The sequence below is a fragment of the Cavia porcellus genome, unplaced genomic scaffold (genome assembly GCF_034190915.1).
Source record: "Cavia porcellus strain 051 isolate PalLab524CR breed Dunkin Hartley unplaced genomic scaffold, mCavPor4.1 scaffold_10, whole genome shotgun sequence".
NCBI classification, from domain to species: Eukaryota; Metazoa; Chordata; class Mammalia; order Rodentia; family Caviidae; genus Cavia; species Cavia porcellus.
Genome location: NW_026947493.1, coordinates 35,657,277 through 35,685,208, shown reverse-complemented (window position 1 = coordinate 35,685,208; position 27,932 = coordinate 35,657,277). Strand labels below are relative to the sequence as shown.

The following is a 27,932-nucleotide window of genomic DNA, read 5'->3' as shown; positions in this document are numbered from 1 at the left end:
GTCGCGCCAGGCGGCGCTGGGTCGCAACCAGACGTTCAGTGCCGCCACCTCAACCTCTTCAATTCGGGATCTGCAGGGTGCCCGCACCCACCCTGCCCTCCAGCCCTGGGGTTTGGTACCCTCCCTCGGCCGCAAAATTGAGGTCTCCCACGGGTTTCCCTGTCTGGACGCCTTCTCTGCGGAGTCCCACTGGGAGCAGTTTCGGATAAGCAAGCCAAGGGGTTCAGTCTGGAAAGTTGGGGTTCAGCCTCTCGCGGTTGGTGGATTGTTAGAAGCGCAGCGGGCAGGCAGCGGCTGCGGAGTGGACCTTTCTCCTCCAACAGATGCCTGGGGGATGGGGAGCCAAGTGAAGGGGGCCCCAAGGGGGGGTACCCCGCCTCCCAGCACCCCAGCCCGTAGTACAGCTTTAAAATCCTGCGGAGTTTGTCATAGGCCGGTCTTAGCACGCATGCGCAGACCAAAGTTGAGGTTTTCCCCGCCACCCTCGCCTTTCCAGCCGCTTTTGGTTCTGCGACTTTAAATTTTCTTTTTTCTTCTTCTTCTACTTCTTCTTCTTTTTTTCTCCTCGACCGGGAACACTGGGGGAAACAGGAGTCCGAAGAGAGGGAGGGAGAGGAGGTAGTTGGCCTGCAGGGCCGGGGGGGCGGGTGGGGGGGACGCCCCGCGGTCGGTCGGTCAGTCAGTCTGCGAGGTGCAGAATCGCGTGGAAGCTGCCGCGGGCTCCCCGGGCCGCCTCCGCCGCCGGAGCCCCGCACTGCGCGGCCGCTGCCCAGCGAGCTCCTCCGCTACCGCTCGGAGCCCAGACCGCCCGCCGCTCGCCACCCCGCGGATCCGGCGCGGACCAGAAGTCGCCGGCCACGGACCCCGGGCTGAGCCGCCACGGAGCCCGGCTCCCGCCGCTCCCCACCTCCGCGCCCGCGGTGTCCTCGCTGCCCTGTGCCTTCGTCCTGGACGGGGGCGAAAGAAAAGAGCGACTGTAACCCGAAGAGAGAAAGGGGGTGAGGAGGAGAAAGCCAGCGTCTCCCCGGCAAGCACCGTCGCCTCCCCAACCCGCCCGCTGCCGGAGAAAGTTCGGTGCCGACTTTCACTCATTCTGCGCCCACACTTTTGCTAGACCCTAAAATGAAACAGAATTTGGCGCTGACCCTCGCAGCTCTGTTGGTGACTGGTGCACGATTAGTGGCATCGCCCGGAGAAAAAGCCCTGCGCGCCTGATTGTTCTGTTCTGTGGCCCCCCAAGCCTGCAGCGTGTGTGTGTGTGTGTGTGTGTGTGTGTGTGTGTGTGTGTGTCTGTGTGTCTGTGTACACAGGCGTCCACACTAACTCGTGGCCACAGGATCTGTCCCCGCGAAGCAGAAGTTTCGGCCACAGACCCGGAGAGGAGGAGCTGCAGAGCAGGAGGCGCGAGCCGCCTGGAGTTTGCAGAGTCCGCGGTGTGAATGAACTGGGGGCACCTGGGCGCAGGGATCGCCCCTCCTTTCCCCGCCTCAGGCCAGAGTTAAGTAGTGGGGCATTTTTTTCACCCTCTTGTGAAGAATTTTTTTATTATTTGTTGTAAAGTCTTTTGCACAATCACGCCCACATTTGGGGTTGGAAAGCCCTAATTACCGCCGTCGCTGATGGACGTTGGAGAGGGAGCGCCTCGCCGCGGAACAGTCGCCTGCGCGCCCTCGCCGGACCCGCGGCTCCTTCCTTGCGCCCCAGCGCGGCCCAGCCTTTGCTGCCCGCCCGCGCACCTCGGCGCCGGCTCCGTTCCCGGGCCCCTCTCGGCGCAGTCCAGCTCGGGAGGCCAAGCCCGGGCGCCCGTGCCCGCTTTGGCTGCGGTTCACTGCGCCCACCCGACGCCCCCAGGAGGACTCTGCTGCCCTGCTCCCGTAGTCTCCCCCCGGCTTAACCCAGCGCTCCGCTTGGATTCCTCGGCCGCCCTCGCCGGGGTGGCGACTTCCTCTCCGCGCCCCCTCCCCGCGCCATGAAGGTAGGTGTTCAGTGCGCCGCCAGCGCTCGCCACTTTTTCTTTCTTTCTTCTTGAAGTTAACCGAGTTCCCTTAACCTCTTCCTAGCCCTCCATTTCTCAGATCCCTCGAGGGGCTGAGCTCCTGCGTGCTTGGCAGGGGCTCTTACATCTTCGCCCTCTCCCACCCGCACCCCACCGCCTCTCCTCACCCCAGCCATTCTGCAAACTTTCTCGACCCTGGAGGAGAAGTGGAGAAAAGCGAAGGCAGAAACAGAGCGGTTCATGGAAGACTTTCATTTTACCCCGAGAGCCTCGAGCGTAATTTACTGTGTATTTTCAGTAACAGGATAATGATTCAATTCAGCAAATATTTATCAGGCGCCCACTGCACGGGCGCCCGGAGAGTGTGTGGCCGGGGCTCAGAAAGGGGTAGGGAGAATTCGTGGTTGGGAGAACCAGCGGCAAGGCTAGGGACCGCGGACCCCAGAGCGGCGCCCTCCCCACCCCTCCCCCACCCCACTCCAACCCCCAATCCCACCCCCATCGCCTGACCGAGGCCAGTTTGCAAGCCTGTCCGGGCCAAAACCTAGAGCGATTTGGGCCCCTGTACCTTTAAGAGTGCCTGGCGGGGGGCCAGCGGGCACCCCGGCTTGGAGAGCGGGGTCGCGTTATTAGCATTATTAGCCGCCGCCGGGTGAACTCGGGCACTTTGCAGCGGTGATGGGGGCGGGGAGTTGTGGTCCGAGTGGCTTTAATCCGGCCTTCGGAGAGCGCGCTCCAACCCCAGAGCCGAGCCTGCCTTGTTCTTTAGAAGCTCTGGGACCTCGGCGTTGGGAGAGCCAGCAGGCAGAGGACAGTTTGTGAACCCGTGTTTGTTTTAAGTGTCAGTTGTGTGTTAACGTCGAGTCACACACCCAGAGGGTCACGGAGAGTTCACTTTTAAAAAAGTTAACTTTTTTCTTGCAGTGTAAGTTGCTATTTTCCAAACAATCTTTACTTTTTCGCCTTATTTCCATTTTTCATGGTCTTTTCCATTTTCTGATGCGTGGAGAGTAAGTTTAGCATTGGAATTAAGATATTTCCGAAAAGCAAACGATCCCCCCTACCCTTTAAGGGGGAGGGGTTTTTAAAAAGCCCCGCAGACCCTAAGCTGTGTTCCCTTTCCAATCAGTGTCTGCCTTTGGGGCCACTTCTCTCCCTACTTCCTTGCTGTTGGGAAGTGATTTGGGTCCTGCTGTGGGATTGCACTTCGTCAACCCTGCGCCTCCACTAACGTACGAACGCAGGCTGCGGGACCTGCCCGAGCTTTGGTTGCTAGGTGGCCTCTCCAGGGAGTTTCAAGGGATCAGACGCTACTGCGAGCACTCAGTGACCTAGGACAGGGTGTGTATGTGTGTGTGTGTGTGCGCGCGCGCGCGCGCGCACGCGCGCGCAGGAGGGCCATGGAGTGGGGATAAAGGGTCAGTAGTCCTCAGGTCGTGAACGTACTAGGCCGTAGCCTTTCCCCCAATGTGTCCTCGGGAAGACCTTCCCTAGGAGGCCCAGCCTTAGTTCCTTGCAGTCTCCTCGCGTCCCCAGGGCGCTCCGGTGCACAAGGGGTTTGCGCAGTGAGCACAGAACTCAGAGCGGTACCCTCGGCTTTTCTCCCCCCGCTGTGCGGTGCCGACTGCCCCCTGTTGGCTGTTGAGAGGTAGGACGCCGCCGGCTCTGGGCCTTGGAGCGGCCAGCTGCTCTTCCTCCTTTGCGCCCCCTCAATCCTCTGGACCACCGCACCTCCTTTACGTATGTAACCCTGGGGGACCCCTAGAGGCGGAGTGAATTGCGCGGCTGCTGGAAGAAGGGGCTGTGGGTCCAACTCAACAAAAGGGGCTCAGACTGCTGGACGAAGGGGTGCCACCTCTTGTAGAAGTAGGAGAGAGGATGTGCTCTTAGGAGGCCTCGGGTGTGGCCTCAGTTATCTCAGTGGCTCTCTTTGTGGTCCCAGGCAAGTGTTGCTTTCCTTCTCATGTCCTTAGTCTCTTATCTAGTAAACAGTGGAGGTGAAATATTTCTGAACTTCGACTGGACTTATTTTTAATTTTCTTTCTTCACGCATCCTGCTCACCTCTGGACAGAGTTGCGCTTTCAGAGAGTCAGATCCCCTGTAGAACACAGTGTAAGTGTTGTGTGTGTGTGTGTGTGTGTGTGTGTGTGCGCGCGCGCGCGCGCGCCAGTTCAAGGTGATGAGGACAGGAAACAGGAGGACCACATAGAGCATGCTTCCCTCAGAGTCTCGCTATTCCTAGTTCTGCCGTCTATTCAAGCCCGGGCATCAGAAGTTGGTCCTGTATCTTGCACCGATTTGGGCTCCAGGCGCAGTCTCTGTCTTCTTTTGGGCGATTCTCTTCCCTCCTAACCCGCTGTGCTCGCGCGCGCGCGCGCGCGCGCACCCCCCCACACATACACGCGGCACTGTGGCACATAACCCATGGCACCATGCACACAGGCTCAAGGCACGGGGAGCAATGAATCCTTTGTTTCCCCAAAAATGGATTTCCTACCATTCTTTTTGGTCCGTTCTTTATTCCTTACACTTCTCGCTGATTTTCCGGATCCCAAGTTTTCGGTTGCTGCGGCGCCCTCGCGCCCCGGCGAAGTGTCTCCATCTCTCTCCCGCTTTAGGAAGAGAGTTGACTGATACAAACAGTTTATTTTCCAGGAACAGTGGAGATTATTCTTGGAGTTTCCCATCCATTTTGTCCCCGAGTGCCCTGGTGAGATGCGCTTCTTCCCCTTAGTTGGCTTCCCTTCTCATTTCCATCCTCAGGCTTGGGCTCCAGAAGCAGAGTCTAGGAGAGAAGGGATGCCCGGACCGAGTGAGGCAGCGAGGTGATGAAGAGTCTAAGATTTAGCCTAGCCTTTGCCTCCTTTTCCTTAAGGGATCGCCTGTGCAGTGGGGGCTGCGCGGGCTTTCCCTGCGCCCAGGACTTTCTCTCCAATCACCCTTCCTCAAGAGTTCCCTCGGCCTTCCCTACCACCCGGCCGGCACTGCGGTTCACATCTTCCTCCCACGCGCAGGCTCTCGGGGAGGCTGAGGCTGGGAGCTGGTCTAGGCTGGAGACCGGGGCGCCCAAACGCCCTCCCTCCTCCTCACCCTAACCCTGCGCTGAGCCCCTCAGATGCCCCCTGCCCTCCTTTTCGGAGCACACGAGTAACAGATACCTGGGGGTCTTACAGAGTGGACTCCGTGGGCCCCTGTTCAAAAACATTTCGTTCGTTCTTTGGAAACAGCTTCTGACCAGAACTTTTGTTTTATCCTGGTGTGAGAGTCTCCCGAGAGGTCTCGTTCCGTACTGTCTCTTCGGATCGGATCTCTTGGTAAACAGATGGTATGTTATGCCCTACAGAGTGGATGTATTTATTACTGAGTTCGCTGTGGGTTTTTTGAGCCTCTCAAACACGTGGGGCCTTTTCTGGGTTGCAACGGGATTGGAGCGGGAAGAAGGCCAAGGTGTTTCCGGGCAAGCGCGCGAGGTTAAGTGGAGACGCTACTCTCGGGGCTCTCCTGCGGGTGCCGCTGGGACACCCCCACCTCCCCTACCCTGGAGCTGGCGAGTCACACGTCTCGGAAACCGGACGAATGGATCCGGGTTGATCCAGGTTCTGAGGAATGGTGGACCCCCCCCCCCAGGCGCCCAGCCGGGAGAGGGTTCGGTTTGTGTGGCTTCGGCTCTAACAAAGAGATCTGCTGTAATCCTCCGAATCTGTTATCAATTTCTCCGCGCCCGGCCCCGCCCCACGCCCCGCCCGCGGCGAAGCTCGGAAAGGGCCCGCGGTCGGCAAAGATCCAGCCGCCGACTCGTAAGCACGTCGGAACCTGTGGGTCTGTGCACGCCTGTGAGTGTGTAGATGTGCAGAAGGGTGTGTGTGGCTGTGTGCGTGCTCGTGAGGCTTCGGCCGCCGTTGGGGAGAGTCGCTTCCTCAGCCGGGCTGCGCGGCGGACCTGGCTGCCCACCCCCGCCCCTGGAAGAAACTTGACACTTGGGGCGGGGGTGGGGAGCGAGTCTGAGCCTCGCTCTCTCAGGCTGGGGAAACCCCAGATTCCCATTCTCCAGGATGCACCCCTAGCTCTGCGGTGCTTTGCAGACTGCAGGGCCCCGGCACTGCGCCCCGCTTGGCCGGCGCAAAGGACCGCATAAGCATGGCCTCTCCGCGAGGCCCGAAGGCGTCCCGGCCCCAGCGGCGGCGCGCCGAGCAAGCCGCGGCGCGCTCCAGAGCTCGGTGGCGTTTCCGCCGCCTCCTGAGACCCTGGAGCCCTGGCGGCGCAGGTTCCTGGCAGGGCCTTCCGCCGCCTGGAGGAGGCTCGCCTTTCTTTCCTTTCCAGAGGAGGGGTCTCCTGCGGGGGCTGCGGGAGGCGCCGCGTCCCCGAGTTGTACTCACCGAGATGTGAACCCGGAGTTTGGAAACCCGCTCCTCCCACAGCTCACGCCTCTCGCGTCGCCGCCTGCAGGTAGAAAGTCACCAGTGGGGAGGCACGGCACGGAAGAGTCCAAGGCCGACTCCTGTCCTTGAACTTCTTCAGGAAGGGACCATTCGCCGCTGGCCCCCTTGGCCTGCACCCCAGGGGTACAGCTGCGGCTCCCGAGCCAGCGCATCTCTGGCCCCTTCGGGAAACTCGTCCTCATCTCGCCCGCGCCCCTGTCTTTTTTCGGAACTAAGCCAGCGGGGTCTGAGTGGGGCTGGAGTGGCGAGGCTGGAGGCGGGGTGGCGGTGTTCCAAGGCCAGGCGCGCAGCGCCGCGACCAGACAGTGGCTGACAACTCCAGACCCGGACCTGGAGAGAATCGAGTGCTTTTGCGATTCCCTTCTCCGAGTTCCGCGGCAGCTGCCAGGCTTGGGGACCTGAGAGTGAAAACTCGGAGTCTGGGGAGAGGTTGCGGGAAGCGCAGGGAGAGTTTCCTCCTAGAGCGGACTCAGACCCCCCGTTTTTCTCCGGGCTTCATCCCTTCTCTCGGTCCAGCGGAGGTGGAGGCCGTAGGCAGGAGGAGGAGGGCACTCTTTTCCGGTTTCCTTGGTTGGGAGAACAGATCTCTCTTCCCGTTATCCCCAAACTCTTCCACTCCTCCCCACCCCAATCTGGTTGAAGAGTGTCCTAAAGGAAGCCGAGGCTGCTCTAACCCCATCTGGAAGTGGCTTTCCCCAAATCGGCCCGTAAACTGATTATGAAACATATGATGTTAATTCGGAGCTGCATTTCCCAGCTGGGCACTGCGCACGTCCCGGCCTCGCCCCCACCCCCTGCCCTTCCCTTCCCTCTCGGTCCTGCCCCCACCCCCACCCGCGCGGCCACCCCGCCTCCTCCGCAGCAGCCGGCGCGCTCCTGCTCCACTCGCCTTCGCGCTCCTCTCGCCCTTGGAATTAATTCTGGCTCCACTTGTTGCTTGGCCCAGGTCGGGGAGAGGACGAGGGTGGCGGCGGGTTCCTGGAGTGAATTCCTGGGGAGGGACCGAGTGCAGCGAGGGGGTACAGGGCTGCAGCAAGCAGGAAGGAGGCAGCGCCTGGCACCGGGGCTTTGACTCAACAGCACTGAGACATGTTTGTAATCGCTGGCGCGCCCCGCGCGCAAGAGCCCAGCGAAATCAGATTTCCTGGTGAGGTTGCGTGGGTGGATTAATTTGGAAAAAGAAACTGCCTATATCTTGCCATCACAAAGCTCACGGAGGAGAAGTGCAGTCAATGACAGTAAACTTAAGAGACCCCCGGATGCTTCTGTTGTTTAAACTTGTAGGCTTGTAGGCTTGAAAATTATCCGAGAGGCAATAAACATCTGCTCCTTTCTTCCCTCTCCAGAAGTCCACTGGAATATTAAGCCCGGGAGTGGCTTTGGGGACGGCTCGAAGTGCAATGTCTTCCAAACTCTTCCTGATGGCTTTGGCCATATTTTTCTCCTTTGCCCAGGTTGTAATAGAAGCCAATTCTTGGTGGTAAGTCCATTTTGTGTGCATATTCTTCTTTTTAAGAGTCGTTTGTATGATGCTGCAATATTTAAAAGAGGAGAGTGGGTCTGCATGCATTTATCTAATATGTTGTGTATAGTATATTTTACCCCTGCATATTTTAATTCAGGATTTTCTTTTAACTTTCTAATATTATAAAGCTGATCTTCATAGGGAATCAGAACCTATAAATCTAGCCCTTTTCCTGTGAAGTGCTTATGCAGGAGTGTGCTAAAAGGGAACAGAAATTCACTTTTCTAATAATTGTAAGCCTATTTATCAAACTCACTTTGTGCCACCTCTATGTAGTAAAAGTGACTTTCACCTTTTATTTCCTGATGCTGGAGGCCCAGAATCAGATGTAGCAGGGTCATAGGAAGAGGGCTCAACTCCCAAGTGGAGAAATGTGTAGGCTTGTATTTGATCAAAGGAACTGAACTTGAAGTTGTCAGATGCCCCTAAGGGCCTCGGTTCTGGAAGGACCTTGTAGACAGGCTGCAGAATATCCAGAGGGTCATTTCTGATGGCGCCCTGGATATTTTTCCCTGTAAATGAACAGCATTTTTCTGTCAAACATGACTTCTGCTTACTGGATACCCTGTCTTGGGTCCTTCATAATCACATAAGGAGGCCTTAAGAAATGTGCTCTCTCTACTTGTCCCTCTGTTCTTGCTGTCTCCTGCCAATGTCTATGTTCGGCATTTGTATTTTCAAGGCAGATCAATCTAATTTGTGGGGCAAAGTGAGTCATTTTATCCAGTCAGTAGCTGGTCCCCCCAAACCACCATTTTCTCCTTTTCTGAGTGGATGTTGGAAATATTATTCTGATATACAGGACAGCCAGGGGCAAGGAAGAGAGGGAAAATGCAGAGGAGCCCAGATGGTGGATGAGGACTGCACAATACCTCCGTTTTCTGAGTGGAGTTTAAACAGAGGAGTTTTATAAGCCCTTCTCATACTTTGTCATGAGGACAGCAGGAGAGAAAAAGCATCTGTGTGCCTGAAACTATGTATTGCTGACATGCTTTCAGGGGGCCTACCTCAAGAGCTCATGTAAATCTTGAATGCACCCCCCCTGCAGGTCGCTAGGTATGAATAACCCTGTTCAGATGTCAGAAGTATATATCATTGGAGCGCAGCCTCTCTGCAGCCAACTGGCAGGACTTTCTCAAGGACAGAAGAAACTGTGCCACTTGTATCAGGACCACATGCAGTACATCGGTGAAGGCGCGAAGACGGGTATCAAAGAATGCCAGTACCAATTCCGACATCGGCGGTGGAACTGCAGCACTGTGGATAACACCTCCGTCTTTGGCAGGGTTATGCAGATAGGTAGGAAGCCACTTAACATCTGTGGATTTTTTTTTTTTTTCCTAGCAAAAATCTTCAGTGCTTGCTTGAGTGCTTGGTGGATCAGGTACCTTCCAGCCTGGGGGATAAGTTGGAAAATTCTGTCAGAGTGAGGAATAGTATTAATTGAGGTCCCCACAGCTGATGATATATTTTGGCCTTTTTTTTTTTTTTTTAAACCAAACCAGCAGGAGCATCACAGACACCTTAGTTCTTCTGAACACTTACTTTTTCTAAACTGCGTTTTGTTTAAAGTAGTAGCAGAATACTTATTTTGGTTTCTCAAAAGTAGATGTGGGAAGCTGAGTCATTTAGATTCTTTTAGACTTAAACTCTGATGTTATAAATTTCATAAGCTACAATTCAAATAGCCCGAGCATCCAGCTAAAAGCTGTGATCTCTCAGAATGCTGGATATGTTGGTAGCGAACAAGATCTTAATTTTCTTAACATAGATACTTGTTAAGTATCTTGTTAATTTTCTTAACATAGATACTTGCAATGATATATATGTCAAAAACTTTATTTTTAGTCCCAGAAAAAATTTACTTAGAAGTGATCTAATTTATGTGTGTAATTTTGACAATTGACAGAAAATCATATGCTTGTGTTCTCAACCTAGAAACTTAAAAAAAGTTTTAAATGTATTGCTTACAGTCTGAGATTTAATTTTAAATATGTTGTTGAACTTGTCATTCCATTTGGGAAGGAGATAGCATGTAAATTACTGGGCTAAAGGCAAAAATTTTAAAAACTCACTTAGCCTCTGGTTTGGTTTCCTAGTTTGGACAGATGTAGTCTTATGAGTGTTTTCTAGTGTGAATATTTTTGATCTCTTTGCTCTTATGCAAACAAGTCTTTATAATTAATATGACTGTAGTCATATTATAATAAAAAGTAATTTATCAAATCAATTCACTGTTTATATTGAATGACGATAAAAAATTGGCCTAGTGTCCACAGATGGATAAAACACTTTTTCTAAAAACACTGAAAAGTGCATTCATTGAGAACAAAAAAGAGTTGTCAGTGGACGTTTGAGCCAAGGGGCTTCATAAACTAAACTAATTCAGAATTTGAAGCCGTTCCTCCAACTGAATGGGAAAATGGCCTGTGGCCCCAGCCTGCAAGTTTCCTAGAGCTTTGTCCTTCCTGTTAATGATTAAAATGTGCTGATGCATATACTGAGATCAGAGCGAGGGGTAAGCTCAGGAGCCCAGGACGCAGGGATGTCTGTCTTCTGTAGTTGACTGGGGATGTGGTAGGAACTTAATTCTCCATTCTGCTATTGTTGGAAGAACTAAAGACTTAAAAAAAAAAAAAAAAAAAAAAAAAAAACTATCAGACTGGCTCGTCAGCTGTCAGTTTCCCCGCTTCTTCCAAACCCTTTAACTGTGTGCCTCTCAGACTTCAGGACCACTTTCTCATGAGGATACCGTTAGCCAAAATCCTACACCTCTGACGTTAAGCAGAAGGGAAAGGGCAGTGGGAGCCCTTTTCTGTGGAGTCCCGTAACACAGATTTCATCTAACACTGTCTTCTCATCTTCATACATGGCCTGCTTAGGGTCAGAATGTTCAGAATAAGCTATCATTTACTAAATGAATTTGAGTTCTGCCAGAGATTTATTTTAAATGCCGTCCAAGATTCAAAGGGCCTGCTTTCCCAAGGAAAATTCTTGTGCAAAGGCCTGTGTTTAATTGTCCCTGGAAAGTACTCAGTCCTGGGTTAGGTGGCACTTCCGTCTGTGCTGATAGTCTGCGGGTAGGAGGGTGCCCCAACAGCCTCTGAGAGGCCTCCTGGAAGTTGGGGTTGAGTCAGCTGCTGTCTTCAGAGTGGGAGAACCAGGCCAAAGGCTGCAAGGACCTGGTGGCTAGAAGTAAAACCTGCGGCTGGGTGGCTTGTGATGGTCTTCTTATTTGTAAGAAGAGACAGAGATGGAGGAAAACTAGGTTAAGAACCAAGATCCAACTCCAATAGTGGGAAAGTGACCTTGCCTTCATTTCTCCACTTTAGGGAATGTCTGAGCTAAGGGACAGTTTAAGCCCTTTTGATACCCAAAGATGTGTATGTGCTCACCCCAAGCAAGCAGTACCCGTGAGACACTGGAAGTAATTCTTATCTGTTGGAACCTGACCCTGTGGGGGGCTAGGGTCTGAGAAACTCAGCTGGCACCTCCTGCCCCCTCCTCAACTCATTTTTCCAAGGTGCCAGCTGCCTCGGAGGCACCATGCACAATTGTCTGAGGAGGGGCCTGCTCTTCATTTTGGAAGCTTCCTCATTTTTCATCATGCTATCCTTTCCTTCCAGCCTTTGTGCCTGGCTTGTCTTTGTTTCCACACTGAAAAGATGTCAGAAGGCACCATTTTTAAGGGGTGTGAGGATCCAAGTAAATGTAGACTTACACAGAGGAAACCGAAGTAAATCAGTGATCTCCCCGCTGAGGTGACTGCAGCCACAGGCTGGTAGCCAGAGGGCACTTTTCAGACTGACGTTTTCTACTGCCACACCAGTTAGCTTAGACATTTCTACAGGTTTGTGTTCTGTGGCAAAAAGGGCAATGCTCAGTATAGACGTAGGGAAGCAGCAGCATTACTGTGTTTTGTTGACAGCCTTGTATATTCTGTGTACTCAAAGGACTGTGTTTTACTTCCCTCTATCCTCAGAGGATTGCTTTATCTCCTCTGATTGTAGCCATAGTCTCTTTATTCTGCAAGCCTCCTGTCTAGGGCCACTGCATTTTCCGAGCTATTAGTGTTAATCCTCAGATAGCATCTTTCTGCTCTCCTTCTTTGTCTCCTTTCTCCTGACTTTCCTTGAGCTGCATAGATGTCCTGCCCCGAGGAAGGAACTTCAGGATCCTCCTGCCAACCACCAGTGTATGCCTCGAGTTTTTCATTTTTAAAATGTGGGAGGGGAGGGTCTGTGGTGAGTCAGAACCCTCACCATTGCAGGAAGCAGGCCCACACAGGGGGCTGCACTCAAGTATGGGCATGGAGCCCCAGGAAAGGGCGGTCTGCTGGGCCCTTGGCTTGGTGTGGCCGCCCTCCTGCAGAGCAAGCCTTTCCTTTTGGGGCCAGTCCTGTTGTCAGCTGTATTTGTGTCCCCCACCCATTGTTAGTAAGCTCTCAAAGCCAGTTGAGGAGAAACTGATTCCAGGATAGGGATTTTAATGCTAGAAGGGACCTTTTTCATAGACATTTATTTCACCCCTTATTTTACAATTGAGGAAATTGAGGGCCCCATTCTCTCACCCCCAGGCTTAGCCTTGGCTGGCTATGAACTTCTTCCCAATCATAGTATGACACTTCTTTATTGTGGCTTCTTATTACATGACAGAGTTCAATATGCAAGTGGAGTTTAAGGCAGTCTCTGATGATCACCCTTCTCCTTACACATCTATAACTTCTTACACTTCTATAACTGTGTTACAAGGAGATATTCTTTGCTGATATCGGGGAGGAAGAAAAACTTTCTCCTCCCCTTTTCTAGATTATTATTATTATTTCTTCTTCTTCCTCCTCCCCTTCCTCCTCTTGCTCTTCCTGCTCCTCCTCCTCTTCCTTCTCCTCTTTCCCTCCTCCTTTTCCTTCTTTATGTCATTTTTAATACTTTGAGGCAGAGTCCATGGGTCAGGGTGCTGGTGGGCAGGGATAGGGTGGAGGAGCAGGGATGGTGGCTGAAGGAGCATTAAACAGAGGGGTGTCAGAGAGTGGACACACACATTCTTGAGTGAGAAGTACTAGTCCAATCAGCTTGGGATTTAAGAAAAAGCCGATTTCATGTAGGCCTCTCTATGAACAGGTTAGAGCTGTCCTGAGGGAAAGGGAAGGGCCTTGTGCAGTGACACTGAGCCGCAGAATAGAAGAGGAAGGAGGTTACAGCTGCCAGAGGAGGAGGGTGTGTGGCCACACCAGTGTGGGCAGCACCTGGCTTCCTCTGCAACCTTCAGGCTTTCAGAGGCATAAAGCCTAAGGAATTCAGTGCTCCTCCTGCTCAGAATGAAAATCATGTCAAATCTAAGAATAAGGATAAAGACGTCTACCCAGGTTCTGAGCTTTCCTTCAATGACTCCTTTTATGTGCATTTTTGGACATATTTTTGGATATAAGTTTTGAATATCTTCAAAAGAGTCACAGAGAAAATCAATCCAGCTCTGCTCCAGCCAGTGCTGATTTGGGCTCAGTGTCAGAGCCAGAACACCAAGGATCTGCTGCTTCTTTGTGATCTGTGGCTCCCTGTGGCTTCTGGCAGCCTGGGGTCACAGCCTGGGTGTAGGTGAGGATGGGGCCATGGCTGGGCAGCTGGACTTCTCAGTGCCTGCCCTCCTCCAGAGGCTGCAAGTGTGCTGGAGCTCTCCCTGTCCCCCTGCCTGGGTGGGGGGAAGACCCAGGTACACCCCAAGAGCATCTTCTGCCTTCCCCAGTGAGGTGCAGCGCTGGCCTGTCAGGGCTCACCCTGCCCACTAGCAGGGCCTAGGGACAGCATGGCACGTGCGTGGGGCCAGGAGTCCTCCCAGGCCCCTCCCTTGGGGTGCAGGCCGGAAGTGCCTGGGCTCACCGCCCTCTGCTTTGGGGGAAGGGGCAGGGCTGGCGTGCGTCCACCCCGCCCCGCAGGCCGGTGACCCCCGTCCTCGTCCGCAGGCAGCCGCGAGACCGCCTTCACCTACGCCGTGAGCGCCGCGGGCGTGGTGAACGCCATGAGCCGCGCGTGCCGCGAGGGCGAGCTGTCCACCTGCGGCTGCAGCCGCGCCGCGCGCCCCAAGGACCTGCCGCGGGACTGGCTGTGGGGCGGCTGCGGCGACAACATCGACTACGGCTACCGCTTCGCCAAGGAGTTCGTGGACGCGCGCGAGAGGGAGCGCATCCACGCCAAGGGCTCCTACGAGAGCGCGCGCATCCTCATGAACCTGCACAACAACGAGGCGGGCCGCAGGGTGAGTGGGGGCGCTTCGCCCCGGCCCCAGCAGAGCCCTCCGTCTTCTGCCTCTCTTCCTGCCTCCCCTGCCAACTCTTCCTGCTTTCTCCTGCCTTAAAAATGTCCTCCCGCCCTGTTTCAGCCTCTTCCCCCTTCCCTTCCAGCCCCCCTTTCCTTTCCCCTTCTCTCTTCTGTCTGTCCTGGGTCTTCCCAGGGTCCTCTCCGGAGAGGGGTGCGCACCCAGGAAGCCCGCCCAGGCCCAGGCCTGAGCTGTCCTCCTGGAGCCCAGCCTGGGTGCCTGAGGAAGGCTTTTCAGCCAGTGGCCCATGCTATTGGCCAACAGAGCCCAGAACTGCAAATAGCAATGTTAACAACTCCTCCCCTCCCATGGAACATTGAGGGGACACCACCCCCACTTGTGAGAGAATTTAACCTTAACCCCAATGGGGGCCCTGCTGAGAAGGACCTCACCCCAGCTGTGGACCTTCTCTTTGCCCTCCAAATGTCTGAGAGAGTTTTAAAAAGGGATTTTCTAAGAAAACAACAGCGTTTTTAGCAGCGAGGAATTTCATAGGTCTGACCATCAGACTGCTGCCAGGGGTCTCTAAAGAGGAGCCGAGGACAGCCCCAGCCCTGCTGAGTCTCCTGGGTCCCCTCTTCCTTCCCTTGGCAGGGATGTGAAAAGTAACTCCACAGGAGTTTAAAAAGAACCCCCTTTCCTATGGTGCAACACATGGCACTTTATGGCTGCTTTCAAATGAAGGGGTGAAAGCTTAACTTTGGCAGCACCGAAAACCAGGGAGATTATTTTTTTCACAGAACCCAAGGTAGGTGCCAGGAATTTTCTGGTCAGAGATTTCACTCTTCTGTATTTTGGGGTGAGGGAAAAAGGAAGATAATCACAGAGTAGACCATACAGTACTGGACAGGGCCATAGGACTTTTGGTCCTATACCTCACGTCACAGATTGGGAAACTGAGGCCCAGAGAACTACGCTGTGTCTGTGGAAGAAAACGAACGGATTGAAATATAAGCCCAGGGCCACTCACATTCCATTCATGCCGCCCACGCTAGCAGGGAAGAGTTGGAGGTTTTGGATCAAGAGAAATGTGGCTTGCAGTTCACTTCTCTGTGTTCCTGTGGGTTTCTGGGCCTCAGTTTCTACATTTCCATGTGTCAGTGACCATGACAGGAACTCTCAGTTGGGGTTACTGGGAAGACCAAGTGAGATCATGGAGTGGTTTGAATTATACAAAATTGCCAATACTCGACTTTAACCTAGAAAATAATATTTGAAGCAGTCTTAGGGTTTGGTTTTAGAGCTGGCCAGTAGTGAGTGCTTGATAAATGATAACTTAATTATTAAACATTATGATGTAAAGGATGTAGAAAAGGCACAGATTGTGTAGATAATTCTGGCTCACTAATCTGCTCTTCAGGTTTGATGTTAAATACTTGGGGTGTCAGGAAGTATTAAACTGCGAAATTTTGCTTGCACTGCCACGAGGGCTCACATAGTGCCCGGAGGGGAGCTGTGGCTTCTCTCTTCCCCAGGTTCTTCCTGCTGGGGGACTTGCAAGGTGGGTTGGCTCTCTGGCTGGTGGCTGTCACTGGGCCATGTGGGGGCAGGTCAGCAGGCTGACCCAGACTCTTTGGCTCCCACCATGGTCAGGAGCACAGGTCTCCAGGACAGAGGTGCTGTGTCCAGCCTTGTGCCCACAGCTCTGCCTTCAGCTATCACTGTGCTTTCCCAACGCTTCCATGCTTAACAAATCATGAGGGGCTTGACAGCCAAGGAGAGAGGACTTAGGAAAATAGGGAAGCACTCCTGATGTATCAGTTTGCTTAGTACCTGCACTGACGCGGGGAGCTGACTGTGGCCCCTGGGGCCTGGGGTTACGTAGAAGACAGCTTTTCTCTGGGACGGTCGGGGGAGCAGTGTGGAGTGGGCCCTTGGCCAGGAAATCATATTAGAATTTCTTCAGAGGATTAGCTTTTTATTTCCTCAAAGGGGAGCAAAGGTTAAATATGTTTACAGAACCTTCTTCAGGCTAGCTAAGTGCATGAAAGTCCTTATGCCAAGAGCGTACACTTTGGCCTCTTTGCAAAGAAGGCCCTTAGGACTCCCTGGAGGAAGAAGGTAACTTTTTGGGTGGACACGGCCTCCAGTATCCTGATGGGCCCTGGTCAGCACAACGACCCACATGGACTTGGGAAGGTAGCTGTGGGCAGTAGGAACAATGAATAGGCAGCTAACACCTCCCAGACTGCGGGGCAGACACACAGGCACTGCTACTAGAAGGCTGTGGCCACTGGGCAGCAGCCCAGACACAATGCCCATCACCCTGAGGGAGACCAGGCTTACCGATGTGCCTTCATGCCAAGTGCTTCCCATGCCTCCCTGAATTGTATCCTTCTAGCAGTGCCCTTTCCTGGGAAAACGGAAACTTAGAAAGATGCAGCTGGTTCTCTTAATTCAAGGGCAGAGGCAAGAGCAGAATCCCTATCTGCCTGGCTCCGAGGCAGATGCTCTTGGCTAAGGGAGGCTGTCAGCAGGGAGGAGCCCTGCCTCCCCTATGCAAGTGAGGGCCCTGAGATCCAGTTCCCCCACATTCTAACAGGCCGCTTGCACTCCTGTGTCACTGTACCCTCCTCTAATCCAGCCCACATTATGAAGCTGCTGGAGTTATTCAGTGAGATCAAGAGTGGAGTGGTTTCAGGACAGCATCTAGCATGCAACAGTTAGAGCAGGAGTGGTGAAAGATTTGAACCCTCAATCCACTGGGGCCGGACCCTTCCCAGCTCTGCACCTACTAGCTGGTTACCCAGGGGCAAGCCACTGAGCATGGACATGAAGACCAGCTGTGTGGGTTCAAATCGTGGTACTGTACCTTGCAATGGTTAGAGTACCAATGCATCTCTCTGGGCTTCACTTTCTTTGTCGGTGAAATGGGGGTGATAATTTTATGACCGTTCTGACCTCAGGGAAGGAAATGTGAACAATCTGTAGGATGCACGCTCATGCCTTTCTGCTTATGTTTCCCTGCACGAGAAGAGGTAACTGGAATGGTTTATTTTCTTCCTGTTCCCATGGAGGTTAGTGAGTGGCTAAAGCGTATTTATTTGTAGAGTTTTTAGTCTTTTTTTGTACCTGGTATCAAGCTCAGGCCCTCACGCTTGCCAGGTAGACACTGCACCACTGAGGTACATCCTCTGGCTCTTTGTAGAGGTTTTAATAGAAGGCGATACACGACTTCCGGTGGCAGAGAGTAAGATAAAACAGCCCCTGTGCAGCTGATCTGATGGAGAAGGTGCACGGGAGCTGCGGCCCATGCCCATGTCTTCATGTCCATGTCTTGGGTCCCCCTGGAGTCTGCGTACTGACCTATCTGTTTTCCTGCAGACGGTGTACAATCTGGCCGACGTGGCCTGCAAATGCCATGGGGTGTCCGGGTCCTGCAGCCTCAAGACGTGCTGGCTGCAGCTGGCGGACTTCCGCAAGGTGGGCGACGCCCTGAAGGAGAAGTATGACAGCGCGGCGGCCATGCGGCTCAACAGCCGGGGCAAGCTGGTGCAGGTCAACAGCCGCTTCAACTCACCCACCACGCAGGACCTGGTCTACATCGACCCCAGCCCTGACTACTGCGTGCGCAATGAGAGCACGGGCTCCCTGGGTACCCAGGGCCGCCTCTGCAACAAGACCTCGGAGGGCATGGACGGTTGCGAGCTCATGTGCTGTGGCCGTGGCTATGACCAGTTCAAGACGGTGCAGACGGAGCGCTGCCACTGCAAGTTCCACTGGTGCTGCTACGTGAAGTGCAAGAAGTGCACCGAGATTGTGGACCAGTTTGTGTGCAAATAGTGGGTGCCCGCCGTCACCCAGCCCTGTGCCCAGGACCCACTTATTTATAGAAAGTACAGTGACTCGGGTTCTTCTTTTTAAAAATATTTTTATTTTTCCTCAAGAAATGCAACCGGAACCATATTTTTTTCTGTTACCATCTAAAAACTCTGTGGTTTATTATTAATATTATAATTATTATTTGGCAATAATGGGGGTGGGAACCAAGAAAAATATTTATTTTGTGGATCTTTGAAAAGGTAATAATCCAAGGCTTCTTCTGCTAGTATAGGATGAGAGGGAAGCAGCGCACACCCCAGCCTGGGTGTGTGGATGTAGCACACACCCAGCAAGTAAAGGTAATGCGTATTTTTCTTAGCTGTGGAGTCATCTGGGATGGTAAGGTCCAGCCAGAGTGCCCTGGTACGAATGTGTGCATGATTCAGCTTCTAGGACTAAAACGAACTCTGAATGCTCTGGGCAAGACAAAAGGTCTTGAGAAAACAAGCAAAAACACAGAAAATGAGTGACCCAATTTCCTAGGGGCTGACAGTTTGCAAAATATTTGCAAAATTATGATTTAAAAATATATAAGAACAAATGTCTCATCTCTTCAAAGAAAAACAGGTATAACATGAGCTGCATTCTCCAATGCCCCGTCTGCAGGTTGTCTGTTGTCTAGTAGCTTAGGAAACTTGGAGAGCCAGTTAAGTAAAAATTGGGGCAACAGAAAAGTGCCCAGAAATTAGAAAATTTGGAATCTTCTAGATGGCGTTACCTAGGTGTTACCTCAAACAATTCTGGAGACCAGACTTCTTTGGGAGGGATGTGTTGGGTTGGACATAAAGAGCAATACCTTGTCATTGTGGTAGAGATTGGCCTGGTTCATAAGTGCCAGTGAAAATAACACCTGAATTCCATTCACAGATCTTCAGCCCAGACATCAAGGTGATTGCATGCAGAGCAGGAAACCCCACTGAGGAAATAAGTGAAGCCCACTTTCCTAGCTGGCCCCACACCCTCTCTGGTCCCTCTGTGCCATGATGTGGTGCTGGCCACGCTCTGCTGGGTCCCGTGATTGTAGGACAGGAAATGAAACATTAGTTCTGAAAAATAGTTTGCTACTTAGGGATTTTTCCCCCTAAATCTTTTACTTTGAGACACAGTAAGTTCTAGTGCTTTGATGGCATTACTTAGCTAACAGAGTCCACAGAGGCATCATCGTGTTCATTGGTAGAGTCCTGTGTTTATCCATCCACTTGTGCTTTCCTAGTTACCCTGCAGGTGCACCCTCAGACTGTTCCTAATGTACTGGGGCAGTTGCATTTATAAGAGAGTGACGTGTTTTAATGGTGCCTAATATCTCAAGTCTTTTGTACATATCATATATATATATATATACATATATAAATATAAATATGATTATATCTCAGTGCAGCCAGGATTTATATTTACAGGTTTACTCTGGGCATGTTTCTATCTGGAACATTGCTGTCCTTCACTGCAGCCCAGTCGGGGATTTTCCAAGTGTATTTTGAATCTTGTGTTTGGCCTGTGGCCCTGCTGGGCTCATACCCTGAGCACCAGGAAACTTGTTTCTGAGGAAGCTCGGGAATCCCATTCACTGACATGCATGTTGGTTTGGAGATTGCTTTCTCTGTCCTGCTCGCACCCTCACCTCCAGCTTGCCGGTTGTGTTCTCTGTGGAGAGGGCATTGTGTGTTCCTCATAGTCGTGGACATTAGATACACCTTAGTGGCATCTCGCTGTGCCTAGTGTGTTCCACAGGGTGGACACGGGTGCCTGTTGGATCTGGTGATACCTGTTTGAGTCCCTAAGGAGGAGCTAGCTCACTGAATAGACTGCTAGTTTAACAATTTTTTAAAACAAGGACACCTCTTTCCCCAGAGTGCTATCAAATGTGTTCTTATCTCAGATGGTCATTGTTTTAAGGGTTTGCAAAACTGCAGATCTCCTGTACCCTTCATGGGCTTGGTGGCCTTTATATCACCTCAGCCAAGTAGCTCTTAATTTATTGCACAAGGGTGTTCACTTCCCCTCAGCTGCAGTGAATTGCAAGCAAAAGATCTTGAAATTAAAAAGCACTATTGAGTTTAAAATGTCACTTTTTTGGTTTTTATTCTACAAAAACCATGAAGTACTTTTTTTATTTGCTAAATCAGATTGTGTTCCTTTTTAGTGATTCATGTTTATGAACAGAGTTGAGTTTAACAATCCTAGCTTTTAAAAGAAACTATTTAATGTAAAATATTCTACGTGTCATTCAGATATTATGTATATCTTCTATGGCCTTTATTCTGTACTTTTAATGTACATATTTCTGTCTTGTGTGATTTGTATATTTCACTGGTTTAAAACAAACTGAGAGGCTTATGCCAATGGAAGATAGAATATAAAATAAAAGGCTACTTGTATATTGGGAAGTGGTTTTAGTTGTCCTTTAGATAATTCACACAGAGATTTTTGGAAGAGTTGTGAAGGATAGCTTAGGATAACTACATGTTAAAGTAATGGAAGAGTGGAGAATTTTACAAAAACCAAACTATTTGGAAGCTTCAAAGGATTTCTATATGTAGCAGAACAAAAGGAGAATTCTCTTTTCCTATATATGATCCTAAAAAAAATCAAGCAGATGGCTTAAAGCTGGCTGTAGGATTGCTCACATTCTTTTAGCATTATGCATGAAACTTAATTGTTTTAGAGCGTGTTGCTATTGTAACATCCCAGAGAAGAGCTCGAAAGGCACACACTTTTATCCGTGACCAGAGTGCTAGTCTCCCCACCCGCCCCAAAATGTGTCTTTGTGTTTACCACTGCAACAGTTGCACCTCTGTCTTTGAATTCACTGTGGACCATGGGTGACGCTTTCCTGCCCCTTGGAAAGCTGCTTTTAGGAAAAGAAAACCTCAGTCAGCAGAGAATGAAAACTCTGGAAACTAAAGGTTTGTTGTGTTAAGTGCAATCCATGCGAGTGCATGTGTTTTATGCAGATGTGCACTGAGGCTGGCATCCGCTGCTCAGACTGATCCTTTAGCCCTTTGCTTTTCTCTTTCCAGATGACCTTGTAACATTGAAACCTCCTAAGGATGCCAAGAATACATTATTTAAAAAAACCAGTAGATCAACATATACAGTATTTAAAATAGCATTTCTGGGCAAATTCAAACGCTGTGGTTCTAGGACTCACATCTGGTTCAGTTTTTCCTGACTTGTATATTGACCAGTGTTCTTTATTGCAAAAACATATCCTAGATGTAGCAGTGTCAGCATATTTTTCTTCTCATCCTTGGGTACATTCAAAATCTTCCCAATGTGGAAAATTAACTAAAAAATGTATACATAGGCAATGCCGAATAGAGCCATGTTCAAGAGAACCATTATGGGAAGGTTTTGTGCTCCAGTCTCATCTCTCCATTCAGTTCCTTGAGTTTCTTGGCTACCTGTGGCTGGCTCTATGGAGGCTGGAGCAGCCTCCCAGCTCACCACTTCTCCAAGATCAGTTTTCAGGTGGTTTCTGCAAACCCATTCAAGCCACTGGCATGATCAGGTATGCTGTGGGAGTAGGGTGCTAGGTCCTCCAAATGGAAGACTGGTACCGGCTGACCCAGGAGATGAGCAGCAAAAGTAGCCCTCAAAGACTGAAGGGCTCAGGAGCAGGGAGTACATGGCTGGAACAGGTGCGCGTAACTTGAAGCATATTGAATGCAGAAGACCATCAAGGTGCGGGTCTAAAATACTGCATTAGTACTGTAAATATACATTAAAATATTTATTTTTTAAAAAAGTATTTCCTAGTCTTCCCCTCTATTGAATGGTAAAAATGTGGTGTCATGTTTTGAAAGATGACGAAACACATTTTTAATTCAGGAAACATTCAGAGATCTAGGAGTTGAAACTTATGAGACCTAATGACTTGCCTATCAACAAAATTTATGCTTACATCTGGTGCTTTCATAGGGAAATACCTTGTTAACCAACTTTAAAACATGGATGTATAGTAATTAAAGATTGGAATTTTTAAAAAAAATGTATCACTTTGAATCTAGAAGGTTAAATGAAAATGCTGTCTCAGTATTTCAAAAGCAAAAAGCAATGGATTAAATTGCATTTAAGACCATTTTTATATGCAGTGTACAATTTGTTGGGCTAGAAATGAGAGAAAGATTATTTATTTTTATTCATATCTTGTACTTTTCTATTAAAATAATTTTGTGAAATCCGGTGCAGTCGTGTGTGTGTGTGTGTGTGTGTGTGTGTGTGTGTGTGTGTGTGTTTAGCAGAGCAGTGTGTGTGTTCAGGTTTGGTGGGAACCTGGGTCGTGGCACCTGGGCTGCTGCAGCTGTTGGTATCATTGAAAGCTCCAAGGGTTTGCATTACTGGCTTAAGAATCCAGAAAACACACTAATAATAGTTTCAGGCATGTAGACAATATTACGCTTGAATGTCAAGGATTTACTTTGTACTCTAATGCTCATTTTCTTCTATTGATTGCTAGTTTTTTCCATTTCTTACTCGCTCTGCTGCTGTTGATGTGTTGAGTTGTATTGGAGGTTATTCTACAGAGTAGACAGCTTGTACAGAGAAATGGGATTACTGAAAAATTCCAGGGCAAAGGAAGACAGTGCTCTGGGGGGAAAAGTAAATGATGTTTGAGATGCAGAAGAGATCAGATCACCTAGAATATTCTGCTTGTTGCCTTTTTCACTTTGCAGTGGTTGCCAGTGAATTGCTTAGATCAGAGTTCTCCATCTTGATGCCATTGACATTTTAGGGCAAACCACCCTTTGTTGCAGAGACTTGCCCTTTGTGGTGTTTAGCAATGTCCTGGCATGGACTCACTGGATGCCAATGTCAGTGTTCTACCTGTGATGGCACAAAATGTTTCTAGACATTCCCCAATGTGCCTTGGGGACCAAAATCCCCACTAGGAGAAAACCTGGGCTTCAGACGGAGGATACCAAGGTTTGGGTCACTTGGGGAGTCCAGGATGACCTCATTGGGGTACTGATTGCCTGACAAGAGACACAACTTGCCTGTGAGTTTCACCAGGTAGATTTGGAGGTCTAGTGAAGAAGGTAAGTTCTGGGGCCAGATGCTTTGGGGTCAGACACCAGTGCTGCCCCTCACAGTTCACCTTGTAGAGGTTGCATAAAGTCTCCATGCCCTGAACCCTTTGTCTTTACAATGGGAGCAACTGCTTGTCTTTTGAGGTTGTTGTGAAGATAAGTAGGTGTTTTGAGCAGGTCTTGCTGTGCTTGAAGAGTTCAATAAACTGGCTAGGAGAGGAAGAGGGTAAGGGTAGGGGCTAGGGGTGAGCGTGAGGGCTCTGCAGAGGCAGCATGGCTGAGCTGCTGGGCACTCAGTGCTGTTGGCTCCCTGCGAGGACAGCACCCTGTAGGCGGCTGCAGACTTGGGTCCTGCCTTCTGTGTCACCCTTCCAGGTCTTCCAGATGTGCTGCCCTTAATTCGCATAACATTAAAGAAATACTCCAATTAGCTGCCAATGTTTAAATGAGGAGCACAGTATTTTCACATTAACATTTGTGTTCCTGGAATAAAAAACAGGAAGAGTTGGCCACTTAGCTATGTTTGTTCCAAGTCTCATGTAGCAACAACCAGCCAGATTCAAGCAGCCTCTGTTCCCTTTTGCACGGGGCTGGGCATCTCCACTTAGCTGGTCGTTTATGCCATGTAACTTGGCTCCTATAAGCCTTTGCATTGTGATGGTTTTTAACAGTTTGTCAGTCAAGGTTTCTTCACTTTAGCATTCTTAATGTTTTGGGTTGAATGAGTCTCTAATTTGGAGGCAGTCTTCCAAATAAAGGATGCTTAGCCTCTACCCTCTGAATGCCATGAGCACCTTCTCACCATGACACCCAAAATATGTCTATAGACATTGCCCAGATGTCCTCTGGGGAGCAAAATCACCCCAGGTGAAAACCACTGTTCTATACCCAAAATGTGTGCACTTACACACTAATCAGCGAGGTTAAAACAAAGAAATAAATCATGAAAAAAAATTATTTCAGAGCAAAGAAATGCCTAACATATTACAACAACTCAATAAATATTTAATGAGTGTATGAAAAGCATATCCTGTCCCCGTTTTGGCCCTTCCACTCACCTGCAGTGTGGCCTTGAGCAAATTCTTGGTCCTCTCTGATGTTAGTGTCCTCAGGTGGGACATGGGTACAAAAGTAGCCTCTCAATTAGGGTTGGTATTTAAATAACATAACCCGCAGAAGGCTGGCCCCAGAGCCAAACAATAGCAGCACTTTAATAAAAGGTAGAAAAAGTTTATTTTTTTTAAAGAGGCAGTAAATCACCAGCTAAATTTTCCTAGCCACAGAGCCAAATAAACATGAGCTTTCTGTGCTTTGTGTTGAGCTGTGGCTTCTAAAGAGCCGTCACTCACAGAGGCAGGGAAGCTCAACAAGAAGCATTTCATGGCCAAACAAGCTGGGAGATGGTGAGTGATGGACCAGGGTCCCGCTGAGAGATGTAGGAAGTTCATTAGCATATTGGCAGCACTATAATCAAAGAGGGCAGGAAGGAAACTGCTGTTGGACCTGGAGTTTGTGGCACCTGTTGCCTCCTGCTGGGTGGGTTGGGAAGGGGTGCTGGGAGGACCCTCTCTGGCTGTGCCCTCTTGAGATCCAGCATGAGGTGGGCTAGTGCTGGCAGGGAATGCTCCCTGGTGACGAGCTGGAGAGCTGTGCTCATGAAGGGGTCCCTGGAGGGCGTGATTATCCCCTTCACAACCTGGGCTGTGAGGTGGGGAAGTGTGTGCTCTGGGAGGCACTGAAGGAATCCTCAGATAGGGGCCACAGCAAAGCAGGAGGAAGACAGGGAAGGAAGCAGGGTGAGGGTAGAAATAGGAGACACAGAAAATATGAAATGCAGAGGTGGCAAATAAAGGAAGAGAAGCTCAGCTCTTCTCTGCCCGCCACCTGCAGACAACTCTAAGTTGTACTAGCTAAACAAATAAAATGTTACAGGAGGTAATACTTGACAAGCACTTGTTCCTACCTGGCCCTCCCCGAGGGTTTCATGTTTCATCCTACTGAAGAATGATTTGCAAGAATCTTCCGAGATGGTTCTTTGACCCTCATTTTGTAGGTGGCCAAATGGAAATTTGGGGAGCTGAAGTCTGACCGCAGAGCCCATCTGTGCACCAGAAGTTGGTGCTCGGGCTTTGTCCGTGTGATGGTCTTCCAGGACCGGCTTCCTGCTAGGTGAGTCAGGCCAAGATCTGGGCAGCGGCTTGCTTGGATGGAATGAGGCTGGGAGATACACTAGCCATTGGAATGAAAGAGGCCTTTTGCTGATGAGTACAGACTGCTTGAGATGTGTCCAAGTTGCCCAGGCCTCCTTCACAAACCAGTGGTTGGTTCTGGCCATTGGCTGGGCCTTTCTCACAGTGTAGTCACTCATGCTAGGATGACCAGTTTGGACCATGCATGACAGCACATTCCAGGGAGGGGGGGCTAGACTTGGAAGGTACCATGCACAGTAGTGCTGTCCGCTAGTCAAAACGAGGCTGAGCACACCCAGAGTCAGGGGGGTGAAACGACTCTACCTTTCAACAGGACAAGGACTGGCAAAGTCAGAGTGCAGAGGCACAGCTGCATGGGATGGGGACACTGCTGTGGCTATCTTGGCAGAGTGCACCTCTGGGCTAACGTCCACGGTATATCCTGGTGCTCCACCTCCCCTCTTTGGAATAGCAGCAGCAGTAGGATCTCCTGCCCTACACCTAGCTCCAGGCTCTGTGTCCTTTGCCACTTACTTAATGTCTCTGGGCTTTGAAGTGATGGTACCATCATAGGGTAATGGTGAGGACTACTAATTCCATAAGCAAAGGGCTTGAATGGTAGCCTTCCCTGGCATTAGGAAAAAACCAGTCACCTTCTTTGTGGTGCTGGGGATTGAACTCATGACCTTGTGCTTGCCAGGCAGGCATTTACACCATTGAGCTAAATCCCCAGCACAGTCACCTATTCATCAAATTGTAGGGTCTTTTCTACAAGGTGCTGGGAGGGGGATCCTAAAGGTTCCCAACCAGGTTTCACTTGGGGAGGCAGAGGGTGGAGAGGTGGTGGAGGGTTCAGCCTCAGCTCAGACTTGTGGACTCCTACCCCTCCATGGGAAAAGCTGCAGGATGCGTGCCCAGGCATCAGGAGAGACCTCAATCAGAGTAGGGTTAGAGTGGGGACTCACCTCTGTACAGACAAGGCCTGTGGGGCCAAGCAGGGGTGAGAGATCATGCTGCCAGGAGGAAAGGCCAGTGCCCTTACCCTGGCTTGGACGTCCCGGGCCTGCCCATTACTGGAGCCATGGAATTCCTTGGGGCTGCATGCTGTGTCCTTTTGGCAGCACCAAACTTCTTCTGAGCTGCTGTTTCCTCCTCTAAATGGAAATGATAAGGCCCATTGGCTGATCATTGGCTCCCATTTACTAAACACTGATATCACCCAGCTTGGTGTAAGATATTTCTACTCACAACACTTTGTTTGATCCCACAGTTTCTCATAGATAAAAGGAAATGTCACTCTCCTCCTCACAGATGAGGAAAGAGACCCCAGAAGAGCAAGCCTCTCTCTTTAAACCACAGAGCCAGGAGGAGGCAAGGCTGGGTGTGTCTGCTTACACTGTGCAGACCTTACTTCATCCATGAGGTCGGGGTGCCTCGAGGCAGTGGGAGAACAAAGAGGAAGGCTAGAAACCTAAGATTTTACCCTGACTTGAGGGCCTTTGGCATGCTTCACCTGAGAGCTCCTCATACCTGTGCCATGGGACACTCCAGTGGTGGCAGGCAAGGAGGTTTACCTTGTACACAAGCTGAGGCTGACAGAGTTGCGGACCCAGACTTTGTGACCGGCCCTAAAACAATTCACTGTCTGTTTCTTGGTGCCACTTGGTACTAGCTACCACTTTGCTGTGTGGCTTTGGACAACTCCTTTGTCCTCTTTGGGCCTTATTCCACAATACTTTCATGATAGTTTGGAAAGAACACGTGAGCAAGTTTGATATATTGTTCAGCACCATCATATCACGGGGCAGATCTTATATTGAGGTAGACAATACCACCTCAAATTCCAATCTCTGGCTGTAAGATGAAAGCTTTTGAAATTTAGCCTACATTGCTTTGGTCTAGCACTTCCAGGATGTAGGGAGAGTGTGTTGGTTACTTTTCTCTCATTGCTGAGACAAAATACCTGATATCGAAGGTTAAAGAGGAAAAGGCTTATTTATCTCACAGTTTGTGGAGGTTTCAGCCTATAATTAGCTGACTCCAAGACAGGATGGCCTGGCAGAGGAGCAGCTGTTCATGGTAGCGGAAGACAGTAAAGGCAACAAAAGCAAAACTGGAGAAGCTCAAAAGAAGACTCTTTCTGTTCCTTACATGTGCCCAGGCTAGCCACCCTAGGGTAGGTGTAGCATTCATACCCATAATCCCAGCACTAGACAATGAATCAGTCACAAACTCTGGATTCAGCTGCCTTAGAAAAATGTCTCCCCCATGACTTCATGAAGCTTTGGGGGAACATCCAGACACAAACTATAACAGAAAGCATCTACTCGACATGTTCTCCTCCTTCCCTTCTGCACACACCCACCATACTGGATCCAGGTGTTTTATTCAGCATGGAGAAGGGCCAGAGGAAAAAGGGCTTAGGAATCAGAAGCACCTGCAAAATCTTAGCTGAGATTCTTGATCTTCTGGACATTTTCTTTCCTCTTTGTAAAGGAGACAGCCATATCCTCTTGCAGGGGTTTTGTGAGGATTACAAGGAAGTAGTTTGTGTAGTGATGACCATACACCAGCAATGGTATTATATTATTATCCTAATCTGCAATCCTCACTTCTGCCCT

The 27,932-nt window shown here is 50.4% G+C and overlaps 1 protein-coding gene across 6 annotated transcripts; it reads left to right on the top strand.

The window, feature by feature from the left end:
- Positions 1-942: 942 nt before the first annotated feature.
- Wnt5a (Wnt family member 5A) lies at positions 943-22,173 on the top strand. Of its 6 annotated transcripts, none has more exons than XM_013143892.3 (5): positions 943-1,975; positions 7,783-7,916; positions 9,010-9,260; positions 13,921-14,213; positions 17,598-22,173. In XM_013143892.3, exons 1-5 carry the CDS (start codon positions 1,970-1,972, stop codon positions 18,054-18,056), a joined length of 1,143 nt encoding a protein of 380 aa, XP_012999346.1. In that variant the 5' UTR covers positions 943-1,969; the 3' UTR covers positions 18,057-22,173. The 6 variants fall into 6 exon arrangements, with proteins under 6 accessions (XP_012999346.1, XP_023417400.1, XP_003480011.3 ...); XM_023561632.2 differs by lacking the exon at positions 943-1,975 and adding an exon at positions 2,503-3,736; XM_003479963.5 differs by lacking the exon at positions 943-1,975 and adding an exon at positions 4,780-5,794.
- The last annotated feature ends 5,759 nt before the right edge of the window (positions 22,174-27,932 follow it).